Source organism: Alligator mississippiensis, chromosome 2 (assembly GCF_030867095.1).
Source record: "Alligator mississippiensis isolate rAllMis1 chromosome 2, rAllMis1, whole genome shotgun sequence".
In the NCBI taxonomy this organism is placed as follows: Eukaryota; Metazoa; Chordata; order Crocodylia; family Alligatoridae; genus Alligator; species Alligator mississippiensis.
Window position 1 is genome coordinate 296,549,892 of NC_081825.1, and position 16,527 is coordinate 296,566,418.

A 16,527-nucleotide genomic window follows, 5' to 3' on the forward strand; every position below is an offset into this window, starting at 1 on the left:
GTAGCACTTTATTTTCTTGTAATAGTTATACATTGATAAATTCATAGATGTTAGGGGCTGGAAGGGACCTTACAAGATCATCAGGTCCAGCACACCCCTGCACTTAGGCAGGAAAGACTGCTGGGGTCAGATGACCCCAACAAAGTGGGCATCAAGATGCTTTTTGAAGATCGCCATGGTGGGTGACTATCACCTCTGGGAGGAGTCTGTTCCAGACCCTCAGCATTCGACTTGTAAAGAAGTTTTTCCTTATATTGAAGCGATCTTCAATTAGTTTGTGCCTATTGTTTCTTGTCTTCCCATAGGGGGCCTTGGTGAACAGATGTTCCCCCAGGCCCTGATGTACGCCCCTAATATGGGCTGCCACCAAGCCCTCTGAGTCTTCTCTTCTCCAGGCTGAACAGTCCCAAGTCTTTCAGCCTCTCCTCATATGACCTGCTCTCCAGACCTCCTTTGGACTCTCTCAAGCTTCTCCACATCCTTCCTGAAGTGCGGCGCCCAGGACTGGACGCAGTACTCCAGCTGTAGTCTCAGCAAGGGCAAATAGAGCGGTAGATTGACATACTTAGTCTTGCTCGAGATGCATCAGTAGATGCATGCCAGTGTTTGAATCACTCTGCCAGCTACAGCATCGCATTGGTGGCTCATGTTCATATTGGTTTATGTATTTTCTAATACTTGACATTACTTTGCACATCAGTAGTGTAACTTGGAGAGGGGGTGGGGGGCAAGCAAAGCACCAGCAGCATCCCCTGTTTGGGAAGCTTGCGTTGAGGCAGCAGTAGCTCCTGTGTGAGGACATAAGCACTTACTCCCACCCCACACCACCCAGGGTGCCAAAATGTTGTTACACCTCTCTTGCAAATTCATGGTAAATAGAATAATTGTAAAAGGGCACTTTAACTTGCCACTGCTACCTTTTAAATTGATCCGGAACCTCTAGCAATTCTCTTACCTTAAAAAAAATGAGGATTGCAGCAGTTCCTTTCTAATTAGCTGTTTTGAAATGATTATATATACTTTTAAACTCTGTAAAGAGGATTGTAGTGAAGCTCAAGGATTTGCAAAGGAAAAAAAAGTTAGCATTTTCCCTCAGCTTGTATCAATTTTCAGCAATATTTTTCCTGCTTTTGGAACTTCTGTTCAGTTTGAAGTATTTCCCATACAGATTAACCTATTTCTGAAGCTTTTTTTTTTATTCTAGAAACAGTGGGTGTTAATATTAATGTATGAATGGCATGTTTAACTATACCAAAAACTGGAAAGGGAAGAGATGACTTGAACTGCAGAGTTCTTGTTATGCATATCAGCAAGCATTAGGAAAGTTGGAGAATTGTCTCCAGCAGCCTGTAGGGGAGAGGAATGGGTAGAATTCTTGGGTGGTACAGACAGAGGTGAGTGCGTTTGCAGGGGATGCAGCTGGAGCCCTGCTTTTATGATTAGTGCATCCATATACATTTTGTGCTTCAGCTAAGAAATCTAAGAACCCAGGAATGGCGACAAATAATCCTCGAAGTGCCCACCCAGAAATAGCTCTCAGGCAAATCAGAGGAGCAGCTGCTAATCTCCTAAGCCATCTGACGTATCAGAGCGGTACGTCTCGATCTGCACCAGCACACCAGAGCGGCAAGGAAAACGAGGGCAGGTGAGAGTTTTATCAGCAATAAACAGGTGTTTCCTGTGTCCACGAGTACAACGCTTCCATTCCTCCTTCCTTCAATATACATGCAGGGAATTCCTACTGTGTTATCTTTTCAGGGCTACTAAGTTTTTTTTCCCCTCTTAACTTTTTGTCCCATCACTAAAACAGCACATTTTGCCAGCCTCTGCTGGAGATTTTGTTCTCTCTCTTTCCTTTGAAAGGACTCCCAAGGTAACTAGAAAGACAGAAAAGGATTCATATACAAATGTTAGTACTAAAATAACGACTCAAACTCATTAGTTTATGTCCTGAAAACCAGTTAAAGTGTAAGCAGCTATCCCAGAGGTCCAGTTATTTTGTTCTGTAGCTATTCCTAGCTTTCCTTGATTTTCTTCACTTCAGAGTTGAGAACTTTCATTTAGTAATTTTAAAAAATGATGATACAATGAAAGAAGAAAAGATGTCTTAGGCCCTTTCTACATATTCTATCTATTGTGCAGTTACCTTGTTAAGTGTGCAATAAATTTAGACTGGCTAAAGATGTAAATTAGGTATCCTGCCTTAAAAAGTCAGGCATGGGACTCTTGGTCCTGGCTCCACATTGACCCCGCAACTGGGAGCCCCCTCAGCAAAGGGGACTTCCAGCTGTGGGAGCCTGCTTCTTACCAATGCAGAGGGAGCCCAGGATCAGACTCCCCCTCCACTGGCAATAAGGTGAAGTTGGATCTAATGCGTGATCCCACAGTCGTGTCTCCTGCCACGCATGTGTGTCATGGCAGGAAGCGCAATCATTTTGGATCATGCATTAGATCAAATCATGCATTTACCTGCACATGGGGAAGAGACCTCAGGGTGGCATCACCTTTGGTGCTATTGGTTGCTATTGGACACCTTTGGTTGCTGTTGGACCAACTGTATAGTTGGGATAAAGTTAGACAAGTTTTCAAACGCAAGTTTTTCTTCATCAGGCCTCAGTGAGATCTGGTGAAGAATGTCTTGCATTTGGAAGCTTGTCTAACTTTATCCCAGCTACACGGTCGGTCCAGTAAAAAATATCACCCTAAGAAATCCTTGCCCCCACACAATTTCTGGACCATCACAGCTACAGCGTCACTCTGATGTGCTCTTTGCACATTAAAATAAGTCCTGTATTCGGTGGTTAGTATTTTTAGGACTGAGCTCCAACAGAGCATTTTTCTTATCTGAAGACTCCAGAATTCTGAGACAACTAAAAATCTATTTCTTGTCATTGTATCTGACATACAGCAAAAACTGAAACAGCGGGCACCTAAAGAAAACTTTAGGACTTTTTATTTACCAACATTATTACACATCCTGGTTCATTTTTACTATAAAAATGAAAATAAAGGGTGACATTTTTTCCTGCTCTCACACAAGCCATAATGCCAATCAAAAGAGCAAACCAAGTATGAGGAAGTGTAAAGTGTGGCTTAGAAAATAATGCCAAAAATGTTGTCCTGCCACTGTATACATTGGATAAGTCTTTCACCTTCAATAGCACAATCGAGCTGTTTGCTCCATCTCAGAAATATAACAAAAAGAAGAATCTAGAGATGCTGAAAAATTGTTTAGGGGTGTGGAATGGTTACCAACATTTAGAGAAGGGAAGAGAAGTGGCCAAGGCATAAAATATAAAAATGAGTGATGCACAGAAGGCCTTTTCCTCTTCATGAACCCAAGAGCCAGGAGACGTCTACCAGCATTCAGTTAAAAGCAGCACTCTTAAAAATCCATATTTTACACACAAAGCAAAACTAGCTGGTGGAATTTGCTGTCATCAACCATCTCCAAAGCAAACAAGATGAGATGTTTTTACAGGGACCCTCTGTCAGAGTGTATAGGCCCCTAGCCCACATGCGTGTGCTGCAGTCCCTGTGCTGTCTGGCAAAACAGCTAGCAAGAAAGGTACATTAATGATTTTTCAGGGACTTGAGCAAGGTAGAAATCACTTAGCACCTAAGAGAAGAGCGTCTGGCCCTACATCTCTAGCATAGACAAAGCTTTTGACAAGTCTAGCCTGTAATGGGAAGACAAAGCTATGCTAGAGACCTGAACTGAAGTTAGACCCTGGTTTCTTGCTGCCATTTTTCCCTAGCATGGCGTGGTAAACTTAGCCACCGTTAATGCATTGCTTTGGCTTGTATTTTAATCTGCTTGCTGTGGCTGCTGGGGCCTGGGCTGTGCGTGGTGTCCCTGGGCAGCTGCTGGTGGCAGGGGAGAGGTGCTGTGTAGCTGCGTAGCACAGGCTGGTGGAGCCCAGGGAGCACCGCACAGGGCTGCTCCCAGCCGAGTCCTGCCCCTGCACACCAGGGATGGAGCCTGGCCGTGGGCCTCTGTGCTGTCCTACCCTGCCCCACTCCATCATCAGGGCTCCTGGGAGCCACGGGGTTGGGGCTGGGCAAGTTTAGCGCCCTTGTGTGTGAACGCACTCCATGCTGCCGCCTTCCACAGGTATGTGTGTGCATTTGTGCAGGGAAGCGGAAGTGGAAGCCCTGGGGCAGTGGGAGACGTGCACGTGCACATGACCCCCCATCCCCACTCATACCCCCATCCCAGATTTCCTTAAAAATAATGTGGTCACCCTACTGATTAGGTGCCCTAACAAGTGATACTACTAATAGCAGAACCCCGGTAGCAATAAAGTAATGAACAGAAATAAGAACTCTGCCAGCTGGATTCATGCAAAACAAGTTTCTTTCCTCCCCACGCCCTTTTCTTTATGGTGGGAAGCACATTTCTTGTCTCCTGCATTGTTGGGCAGACCTCTTTTGAAGTTTACCCAGATGAGATGGACCAATCCAAAGCTGTGATAAGACTCATCCTGTGTGATGGGCTGACACAATAACCTAGCTCCAATGGGCCAGTTCCCCTGGGGAAGCAATGGCCTCTGTCTCCAGTTGTTCAGTGCAGCTCTGGTGCAGGTTTTTCATCTGACCACAGGCACCACCACAGCCAGAAGCATGATCCTGACAGCCAAGCTGCTGGTTCCTCTGCGCAGAGGCTCGGTGTTCCCGGAACGATTCAGTGCTGACTAGCTTAATGCATCCTGTGGCCCAGGGTGCATTAACTCAGGACCTCTTGTGCAAGCCTTGACTTCCCCAGTCAGTTCCATTGTCACATGCCGATTCCAGACACAAAGAGTCAGCGGAAAAGCCCTGAGCTACGTGGGATGTGAGTCACTGCAGCGTATAGGCTGCCCTTCCCTGCGGGGTTGAACTTCACTCATGCTCCGTAACGTCTGGGATGCTACTGATCTGGAAGGTGCACTTATTTTCTGTGTAGACCAGAACAGTGTTTCCCTTACAGCAGCACACACTACTTGGGGACTGCGGCTGGTCGATTTGCACAACAGGCCCAGGGAGCCTAGGGAGGGAAACTGAGAATAAGCTGTTTGTGAGCTGTTGGAGGAGGGATCCTGCATTACCAGGAAAGCTGGCCTCCCTTTACATGCCTCCCTCTTCCTGAGCTCTCTTCCAGATCCTGTGCAGGATCTCATGCTAATACAAAGCCGAGTGTGAAAAAGCAGGAGCCTTACACTGAACGTTACACTTCAAAGAAATCCAACCCTATTAAAGTATCACACATGGAGTGAAGGCACCCCTAGGACCTTAGCTCATGCCTGACATCACACAACAGCAACAGGACAACAGACTGTTTGTCATCTCATGTGTACAAGTAAATTAGACCTGTTTTTCATACCTTTTCCCTTGTGGCATCACTGTTGGTCAGATTTAAAGCTGTTTAGGAGTCTGAACCATGCTTTTTTTATTTTTTTGTACCTCAACAGGCTGTGATCTGATAGAAATCAAACCTGAATTTCCTGGGCTTGTCTTGAGGGTAGTCATAGCATCTCTAACGCATTTTACATTTAAATTACTCATATTTACTCTTGACCGTAACTTCATATTTATCTATTTATTTTTGTTCTGGGAATTTCTTTAGGAATTTCCTTAATTACTAACAATTTCATACACAAATATGCCCAGAAAGATGCTACCCAAGGGCCAGCAAGCCTGGAGTTTTTTGCATCTAGGATAACATAGTAGTCACCTGCTGAGTGTCTAATACAAATGAACAGCCAATTATTTGCTTTATTATCTTGCTCTAAAATACGTGGCTTATTGCTGATACTGGTCTAAGTGAGTGTCTGTGTGGTTTGACTTCGCAATGCTTCTTTCTTGCAGGAGGCCCGCCAATAGCCCCTCCAGGCAAACCCGAATGTAACTTTCTGTAGGAATAATGAGCACGAGTGAAATAACGTGCCAGCTTCTTCCTTCGTGTTCCTTCACAAACTACAGGGGAGCTACACCAGGGGTAATTTAGTCCATTCTTCTTAGGTTCACAGTCGTGGTATAAAAGCTCATAACAAATGGTGTGAAAAATGTGAATGAACTCCTTGCATTCTGCACAGTGTGAGTTAATTACTCTTCAGTTTTACTGAACTCGGTGTGTCATCTCGCAAAGGTAGATAGGGAAGAAAAATGTCAGTGTGTAAGTAGCTACATTCTTACACAGGAAAAACTCCCACCTACATCCACTGCCCTGAAAATATGCCGGGAGGGGGGCGTATTATGGAAACTGCCACTTCATTATAGTACACATTTGGGTTTTTTTATCCACAGCAACCTTTTCACATACACATGCTCACACGCGTGGCCACTGAAGTCAATAGAGGTCACTCAAGTATTTCTGAAGCCAGAATATGACCTGTAATTTTCATATCCCCATTAGACCTGCTTCTTACATTTTTATTTTTTAGAAGTATTCAGTGACAACAATTAAAATCCCACAGGATATTCCTAGAGTAGGATTGTACTGTATTTTTTTATAACAAACATTTAAGATACCACAGAGTATCACCAGGATAAATGCCAAAATGCCAGTAAACTACTGATCTACTTTAATAAGACTAGCTGCATGGCTATTTAAAAAGTCATCTGAATAAGTGACCAGGTTACAAATTAAGCATTAGAAGGCTTTATTAAAAGACTTTAGGATACTTGTTCTAATGGAATAAAACGAGCTGTTCATCCCAAGCTTTATGTAATGTGCATGATGTACATTTTTCATGTTGGGCCCCAATTATATGGCTGCTAAAAAATTAGTGGATTGTCTTAAAATTGGAGTCTCTTAATATTTTGGTAATCCACCTCTAATAGTTGTCAACTGAGTATCTTTTTAACATGAAATCAGCCATTCAGTTAATACATTTGTATTTTTCCCTTGTAAGCACTGTGGATTTGTAAGAGGACAACGGGGTTTCTTACACTTTGCAGCAGATGTACCGATGGATACTCAGCAATAGCTGCTGCACAGGGTGGCAGCATTCCTGTTTATGTGGGGCACATTTTTGGGTTGTTTTCTTTGTTCTGTGTGGTGGTGATGTGAGCAGTTCACAGAACAGCCACGAGGTGTCTTTGTTGCACTGTGAATTTCCTGCAGCCTGTCTGCTGGCGGCTTGTTGGAGCAGATGCTGCTCTCATGCACATCTATGGAAATCTGGAGTAGCTCCATTCACTTCAGCAGTTATTTGGAGTGAGACAGCTCCCTGTGAAAGCCCTAGGCCTGAGTCTTGCCACTCTGAAGGCACTGGCTGACTGCTGTGCAATCAATAGGGTTGATTTCTCCACCAGCAGCTCACCCATGGATGGTCAATACCCACTTAGGATGGGACTCAGAGCTTGCAGTGTAGAGTAGGACGTGATGCAGACAACACAGAGGAGAAGAAGGGGAAATGTGTGTCTGAAACGGGGACACTGGGGGTGGCAGTCTGTTCCCCTCTGTGCTTCTAAGTGGCAGTTCCATAGCCATGTCCCTGGGCATTTTTGGCTCTCTCTCTGCCCTGTGGATGCACAACCGTGCACACCTAGACCTAGCACGCTCAGCAGACTATGCAGTGGCTGGACAGGTACATGCATTCTGTTCAGAAACCTCCGGTGCCAGGTGAGCAGTTTTTCTTTACATAAAGCAGTTAATGCCCAGCTTGATCCAATTAGAAATGCAGCTGCTCTGGCTTCAGTTCTGTTGAGTTTGCTCCATTTCTCTCTGCCTTGCATAGATTTTTACACCTCCATCTTTTAAATTCTGCCTATTTCCAATTTATTTTTCTTCTAGCAGCATAGAGCTCTGGAAGGAAAACATCAGGCTGTTTTTTGGGTATTAGCTGGATTCCATCGATCCGCTGTTCAGTCTCATTTTATTAACAAAATATTTCCTTCCTTTGTGAATGACAGGGTAGCTCATGTTGATCAAAGATAGAAGCAACATAGCATCCAGTGCAGTGACATCCCAAGGGCTTTTACACGACAAATGCACTGAGTCATAAGGCAGCTGACTGCCCTCAGGGACCTAAAACTACGTCTGTCAATCTGAGGCAATTTGATTTCTAGCAGGGAAATGTGTGTTAATCTTTTTTAAATTTACCTCCCACCAAAAAAAAAGTTCTGATGCTTGTTAATACTTGTCACCGGCACTCTCTGTGCACCCCAACTATTTGAAAACATTAGTCGTAACACTGATAAACCGAGGCCACGCGAGAGCAGCAAAATTGAAAATGAAGTGTCCTGATACTTCCCTGCTTTAGTGCGAAGCCAGAGTAGAACTGGGAACATCTCACACCATTATCTCAGCCCATGGACAGACAGACGTCCCCGTCTCCTGCCCCTCCTTTGCTATCTGGTTTTGTGTAAGTGTGACTAGCTGTTGCTCTTACTGTTGTGACGAAGAGTGGAGCAGCACCAGTGGTGAACAATACCTGTCCCCTTGACTGATCTTAGACTGGGCCCAGACAGGCAAACAAGCTACAGCAAGGGCTCTCTTTAATTAGGTTACTGGTTTTTAGAAAAGGGATAAACTCCAGTGAAAGAGCCCAGACATGGATTTAGAGGGTGACAGCAGAGATGCACTCAGTTCCTTGTCTGGATGCCCCCCCAGTTTTCTAAACACACCTACTAGCCCATGCTGTTGGAAGGGTATCTGACAGCAGCCTTGGTATGTCTTTGCCATCCGTGTATCATTCATTGCATTAAATAGGCTACATTCCACTGAAAGAAATGGAGTTGCACCTACAAATGCCAAAGGTGAATTTGGCCCAGTACGTTCCCGTAACATTACATCAGAGATTCATTTTTGACCCTCTATGTCCATCAAAGTTAACAGGAAAGCAGCCTAAGATATGAAAGAGTGGATCTTGGGTCAAAAAGTCTCCATGCATTGTTCAAAACATCCTTTACAGCAGGGGTGGACAAAATACGGCCTGTGGGCCATATCCAGCCTGCAGGTCCCTTTCCCCCAGCCGACCCAGGTGCAGGGGGCAGCCCGGGCTGTGGTGCATGTGGCCAGTCCCACTGCCCCCTGGACACACAGGTGCCACCTGGCGCAGCCTGCTCTGTCCCCATGCTTGGTTCTTGAGCACGCCGGGAGCTGTAGTCCGTGGGGCTGGGCAGTGGGGCAGGAGTGGCACAACAGCTGGACTTGGCTTCCTGGCAGCCCCTGACACCCTGCTGCCTGAGAGCAGGTGCATGTCCCACTGCCGCCACTGCCAGCCCTCAGCCCCACTGCCCAGGCACCCCAACCCATTCACCCCTCATCCCTGTGAGGGGTGCCTGATGGAGTCTTGTGGGCAGGGTGTGCTTGGCTGGGGCTGCAGGCAGGCAGGGAGCACGTCTGAGAGTGGGATAGACAGGTGGTAGCCGCAGCCAGGGCCAGGATCTCAGGGCAGTGACAGCACAGGGTCAGGGCCTTGAGCAGAGCAACGTTCCACTTCCTGCCTGTCCCTGCAGCAGGTGTCAGTTCCCTGCCCTGCGATTCCCCGTGGAACTGGCGCCCGTCACAAAGATGAACGTGGAGCAGATCACAGCTCCACACTGTCACCACCCTGCAATCCCCTTCCCAGCCAGCCTGCTCCTGGATGTTGCTCCTACACCGGTCTCCACAGAGATGATACCTGCCCACCCGCTTCATCCAGCACCCCGGCGATGGGTGCAGGATGGATGGGCCTGGGGCTAGATAGGATAAATCGGCATCTCCCTAGGCTGCCCCCACCACTCTGCACTAGGCTAGATGGTGAAAACATCTGTGATAGGGGGCCAATGCCAAGGTTAGCACCCCCAGCCCTCCAGCCCTCTAGAGCTCACCAAATCTCCTTAAGCGGCCCTCCAGCCCAAATAATTGCCCAACCCTGCTTTACAACCAGGCATTTTAGAAGCATTCACATGACATCATATATTTGGACTTTAAAAAAGCCTTTGACCTGGTGTCCCATGATGTCCTCATGGAAAAATTGGGCAAGTGCAGCCTCGACTACTCCACAGTCCGATGGCTGGAGAACTGGCTCCAAGGTCAGACCCAGAGAGTGGTAGGTGACCGAACCGAAACAACATGGCACTCGGTGACTAGTGGCATCCCCCAAGGCTCTGTTCTTGGACCTGTACTCTTTAATGTATTCATAAATTATCTGGACACTGGTGTCAAAAGCGGACTGGCCAAGTTCACTGATGACACCAAACTTTGGGAAAGATTGTCCACACTTGAGAGTAGGCTGGTGATCCAGGCCAACCTCGATAGGCTTGCAAGGTGGGCAGATGAAAACCCGATGGCATTCAGTACAGAGAAATGCAAGGTGCTCCACCTCGGGAATAAAGACCCTTGTCACACTTACAAACTTGGCAGTGCTACACTTGCTAGCACCATGATCGAAAGAGACTTGGGGGTCATGACTGACCACAAGATGAACATGAGCCACCAATGTGACACCACAGCCAGCAAAGCAAACCAAACTCTGACTTGCATCTACTGATGCATCTCAAGCAAGGATGTCATCCTCCTGCTGTATATGGCCTTGGTGAGGCCCCAGCTGGAGTACTGCATCCAACTTTGGGCTCCGCAATTTAGGAAGGACGTGGAGATGTTTGAAAGAATCCAGAGGAGAGCCACACACATGATCAGAGGACAAGAGAACAGGCCTTATGAAGAGAGGCTGCGAACCATGGGGCTTTTCAGCTTGGAGAAGCGCAGGCTCAGGGGCAATCTGGTGGTAGCCTATAAGTACATCAGGGGTGTGCATCAGGATCTGGGGGAACATCTGTTCACCAGAGCACTGCAAGGAATGACAAGAACCAGTCACAAACTCCTGGAAGACTGTTTTAGGCTGGACATAAGAAAAAACTTCTTTACTGTTCGAGCCCCCAAGGCTTGGAATAGACTCCCCCCAGAGGTGGTGCAAGCACCTGCTCTGCACTCTTTTAAGAAACACTTGGACATATATCTTGCTGGGATCCTTTGACCCCAGCTGACTTCCTGCCCCTTGGGCAGGGAGCTGGACCCGATGATCTTACGAGGTCCCTTCCAGCCCTAATATCTATGAAATCTGTGAAAAAGAAATGAAGCTGGACTCTGCAGTGCCTGCAACTCTGTGATCCCCTTGAGCACGTCTGTGAAAGTAGGAATCATGGGCTACTGCTTCATTCTCTCTACCTGTGTAGCGTCGACAGTAAAAAATCCCCCTCAACAAACTTGGCATCTGTGTGCACAGACCCGTTTAAAAAGGTACCGGAACTGTGCCATCTTCAATAGGTTTTGCCTGTAAAGTGTCATTCATTTCATCCAGCATTTAATTCTTCTAAATGGATGTTACTCTTCCTCCCATTACGGATCTCCCAGCTTTCTATGAAATATTATTTGCATAAAAGGAACTGAATAATTTATAGCTCCCTGTGATCAGGGGCTGGTGCACTTCTTAGTAGGGGATGGCTGGTAATCCCGGCGAGTCGCACACGCGGCTCTTAGCTTGTTTAATGGGATGGAAACTGACAGGTTTTTCTTGTACGTCTGCTATAGAACTCATCGCTTCTGAATGACCCCCGCGTACTTAGCTACTTTTCTTGTTGATCTTGCTGCTCTTTTTCTCCATTAAAGGGAGAATTCTTAAAGGGAGCGAGCTGCAATTTGAGTTCACGCTATTCCATAAAATAATAGGGTAGTTTAAGTCTGGCAGTTATCTTGTTCTATTATAAAATAAAATTAAAATAAAACACAAATTAAAATGAATTGCATTGCTAAAGGCAATGCTATATTGCCATGGCAAGGGTTTCCACTGAACAGACCTAAAAGCTGGTATTATATATATACACACACACACGCACACATACATATACTTGCGTACATATACATGTACATATATATATAGAGAGAGAGATCCCCTTCCACCACAAAATCTTAAAATATAATATATATAGTTATCTATATCTATCTATCTATAGATATATATATAAATATATATAGGCAACACTGTCAGCCTAATTTCTTATGGCTTTTCATTTTTTATGAAGTGTTTTCAAAAGACTTCAATATATATAGAGAGAGAGAATGAGCTATATGAGCGTTGGTACACACCACGGTGTTTGGTCCTCGTTAATTTAGCCTTAAAAATTTTAACTCATGTTATTTTGTCTGTTTAACTCGGGTTAACATGTCTATATATCTCCATATATAGATATCTATATAGATATCTATATTTATTACATTTTAAGATTTTGTGATGGAAGAAACTAGGTTTTTGGTTTTTTACAAAGCCTATGTTATGCTAATTTTTGAGAATTTTTTCCCCCTGACATTTAAGGTCTTTCAGCATGGTGGAGTTATTGTCCATGTGAATGCATAGAAATCTTTCTAACATTTTTAAAAATCCCACAGTTAACAGAGCTAGCAGATAAAACCTACTGGGCTTAAAATGTAGTTGGTTGAAAAAGAAAGGTATCGTGAGTAATCTAAAAGCCAAGGATTGTTCTGTTAGGGAATTTCTAATTTTTTTACTACTAAGAAATAGCAACATTGGGGATGTTTGGAAACAGCTGGAATGTCTCGTGTTCAGAGAGGGAGATCTTGGCTGCTTTGACAAGTTGGCTGCCATCTTCGATCACATCACTTTGGATTTTGAAGCACTTGTTTTTCACTTTTGTGTGAAACCCTTATGCTAATTCTCTTTTTAAAGTGAGATGCATGTCCATATGCCCATACAAGTTTCCCTGACAGATGTGTGCTGTCCAGAATTTCCTTGTGTTGGTTCGTTTGAAAAACAAAGTGTCTTTGTTAATTAATTGTCCATATACAAGTGTTAGACATGCCTGATGTCTTCAGCCATTGCACAGAAGTGTTTGTGCTGGAAAAAGCCTTAAAGTTTCACTGTTTAACCTAACAATTTTCCTCTATTTGAAAGCAGACTCTTTAGTACATCCTTCAGACCTGAGAAGTATGTTGTTGTGCGTTTTAAAAATTATTTACAGCTACAAGGGCAATAGCAGTAGTTGAAGAAGAATATTTTGGGAATAATTATTTAATTCTAAAACTGGAAAGCTACTAAAATAATAACAGTATGATCCAAATATCTGCTAGTTCTCTCTGTCTCTTCAAAACTGTTCCTTGTGTTCAGGGGCTAAAGGTCTTAAGTGACAAAAAGCTACATTTTGGCACATTTTGTTGAAATGTCTTAATATTTTATTCCCCAATATGCTTTAGACGTGTTTTTCCAATTCTCACAAAATAGGTAGCATAAAACGCTATTGATATATGCCTGTAAGTTTTCAATTCTTTCTTATTCCTTCCCATCAATTTGGCTGAAAACAGGTATTTGCAAACACTGGTAGCCTAATTTCTTATGGCCTTTCATTTTTTATGAAGTGTTTTCAAAAGACTTCAATCAACCTTAATGGTGCATTTTTAGTTAAGGAAACAGAATGGAGAGAAGTCAATTTAAGCTCCCCAATGAACAAGTGTGTAGAGGAGAAAAAGGCATAAATGGGTTTAGAAAACAGAGCCAGTACAAGTGAAATGCAGCGAGCAGAGCACTCAGGGAAGCCACGATACAATGGAAAGAGTAAAATACTGCAGAGCTTTTTAAACTATATACAATTGGAACAATGGACTGGACCCAGACATCTATGTTAAACTGTTAGGAGATAGGTGAAAAGCAAGCTGCAATTCTATAACGGAGGCTGGAGAACACTAGAATGGAGGGATTTAAAGCCAGAGCAAATGAATGTAGGGTAGTTTAGGGGGATAGAACTCGAGTCAAAATTGACATATTTCACTGTTTAATTTGCCATGTAAAGAATTGTCTCCTGGCTTTATGTATTAAAGCATTATTAGCACTAGTCTCTTTACCACAGCTTCCTTTATGCAGCCTCTGAAATAATAATACCTTCTCTGGGGCACCTATTTTTACCAAATCACTTTAAAAGCATTGGATAATTAAGTAATGTAGCCCCTGCAAGAATACATCGTGTATCCACAAAATACATAAATAGATATACACCTGGGAAATGATTACCCACTGATTGCTTAATCGCCTACTATTATTTAAACAGGGCATTAATAATACATATTGTACATTTTTCCAAAGTATCTCAACCTTGCTGCTAAAGGGGTAAGTACAGAAACATTAAAAATCCAAAGGCAAAATAATTCAGCTCTGCTGAGCCAGTATGATGCATGCTCTCAGTTGTCTGGGTCCAATCGCCTCTTTAAAACAAATTACAGTACAGTGTACTGGCAATTATTATCACTTGTACTGTAGTGTATCAATTTATATGGTGCTTTTATGCCTGCCTACAGGGGAGTGCAATTGTTTTTAATGTCTGCCTTATATTAGGATTTCAACCCATTTGGCTGCTTAATGCAAAGATTTCGTAATGTACACAAGGTTGAGTAGCATTAAGGCAGCAAACATAGTGCTCATTAGTCTTTTAACGGGAATGTCAACAAGGAGAGGAATTAAAGAGGAAATCATGGTCACTCCAAAAGAACATCTGACTAACCTTGACAGAGGATACGTTTCCCCCCTTTTTATCCTCTTTGTGATCCATAAAGGAGGATTTTTTCCAAAACAATTAATTTGGTTGCCAAACCCTTCTTAATTCTAAGGAGATTCAAAACTCATCTACTTGGAGACTGTCTCATGGAGAGAGACCGACAACCGGATTACAAGACGTGCCGTCCCACGGTGGCGGTTCGCCTGGTAGCTGCTCCAGGAGGCATGTCATTGGACTGCGGGAAAGAGGAAGACTTAACTCCCCTAAATCTTCTTTACATTAAATCTCCCTCCCACCTTCAGCATTTTGTTGTTCGTCTTACTTTCTCCTCCAAAACAAAAACCTAGCAAAGCAACTGATGTTCAAAAAGAGGCGACTGGGTCATGTGAGTTATTGCAACCACAACCAAAAAGTATTTAAGGGCTTTACAGCTCTGCCCCAAACCCACCAATGTGTCCTCCAGCTCCATAGGAAAATGGGGTGAAGGTGGCGCCTCTTTGTGTCTAGGTATTGGAGAGCATATGGTGCACTTCTGCTTAACAGGAACGTGTTTAGTCTGCAACGCAACCTAAGTCCTGCGTTAATTCTTCTAATTCTTGTGCACGTGGATTGCCTTGTTTCTTTCGAGGGGGCGAATAACATAACAAGGCGGAGAGATCTTTGATCTATTCCCCCCTTGCTCACTTCATAACTACATTGCCTTAATGTTGGGGTGAGATAGTTGTTTTTAGCTTCTGCCTGTTAGTGGGGACAGGCCATATGCAGCGTCCAGTCCTTTCATGATAGGGCCAAATTCATGCATTCAGGAAGACCCCGTTTCCTCCTGAACAATAAATGTAATCATGCCTGTTGGCAGTTTCATATGTTTAATGGTCTTCCAATGTATTTCCTTTTTTCTTTAATTCCCTTTCTGCATATGCTAGTTATTATAGCCTCTTTAAGCATCACCTGTAGAAGAAACCCTTAAAGTGCCGTTGCCCGCCCATCTAATTGCAAAATTAAGAGGTACAGAAAGGCACTGAGATGATGTATTACAGACACAGCAAGAGCTGTCGGCTCATACATTAGTAGAGAGGTCACCCTTGGAACCTAGATTGAAAAAAGAAAAAAAACTCTTAAATTGCCTGTTAGTGTCCATGAAAGGTGCTGATTTATTAGGCTTTGAGGTTAATGTGCTGCATGTGTCAAAATGAGATAGACCCTGAAACATTACAGCGCCAGCTTCCTATATGGACCCACCGATATTCCTCAGCGCTGATCTGTTGATGTGTAGGGGTGAGAATATAGTTGCAGCTCCATAGACACTAAACTTAGCCTCTCTTTTGTAACCAGCAAGAATCAAGGTAAAGATGGGTCAGGTTCGGTAATGACATTTATTGCTGCAAGCAGACGGGTGGACCGCTGACAAATGACACGAATGAGTTCTCCCATGGTAACAGCTTCCAGCTACAGCTAACCCACAACGAGAGGCTCGAATGGGAAAGATTTCTGATTTATTATCGTCCCCTGATTTGTGGAGTGGATCATTTAAATTCATTTTATTGTGCAGATCGTTGATGTCTCTTTAGAAGAACAGCTTGCCTTGCAGATCTTCACGTTGCATTGACAATTAAATGTAATTTAAATGTAGGGCACTGGCTAACTTCAAACTATTTCCTTTGGGAAGATCATAGAATCATAGGGCGTTTTTACACGTGCTTCAGGAGGCCCAGGGGGGCACATTAATTAGTGAGCTGCGCTAATTAGAAGTGCCCGATCATCACATGTATCAGCATCCCTGATACTTTGAACTAAAGTTCATCAAACAAGCTTTAGTTCAAAGTTCCCTGCCACCGTTTTTCAGCGAGGGGATGCTGATGCACATGACGCTGGAGTCAGCAGGAGTGCGGTAATAAAAGGGGCTGCCCTTCCACACGCCAGCCAGGAAGGAAGTTCTGCAGAAGCACATGGGATCTCTGTGGCCACGCAGATGTTTTCACTCTCCGCTCTTGCCAGGACTCAAAGGAAAATCCCTTTTATGATTGCCCTCATTTTGTGTGTATGAAGCCACCTCCAGCA

The 16,527-nt window shown here is 44.2% G+C and overlaps 1 protein-coding gene and 1 long non-coding RNA gene across 4 annotated transcripts in view; one reads left to right on the forward strand and one right to left on the reverse strand.

Annotated features, from left to right (window-relative positions):
* Positions 1 to 14,770, forward strand: part of LRRC9 (leucine rich repeat containing 9) — a 75,937-nt gene extending 61,167 nt beyond the window's left edge. Inside the window, exons 31-32 of one of the 2 annotated variants that reach the window (XM_059723367.1) lie at positions 1,471 to 1,645; positions 5,848 to 14,770. In XM_059723367.1, coding sequence (XP_059579350.1) covers positions 1,471 to 1,645; positions 5,848 to 5,887 — 215 coding nt within the window. In that variant the 3' untranslated portion in view covers positions 5,888 to 14,770. Of the gene's footprint in view, positions 1 to 1,470; positions 1,684 to 5,847 lie in introns of those variants that run through there. The other variant, XM_059723368.1, reaches the window with a different exon arrangement.
* Positions 1 to 16,527, reverse strand: part of LOC109281272 (uncharacterized) — a 46,791-nt gene that overhangs the window by 1,628 nt on the left and 28,636 nt on the right. The window lies entirely within an intron of this gene.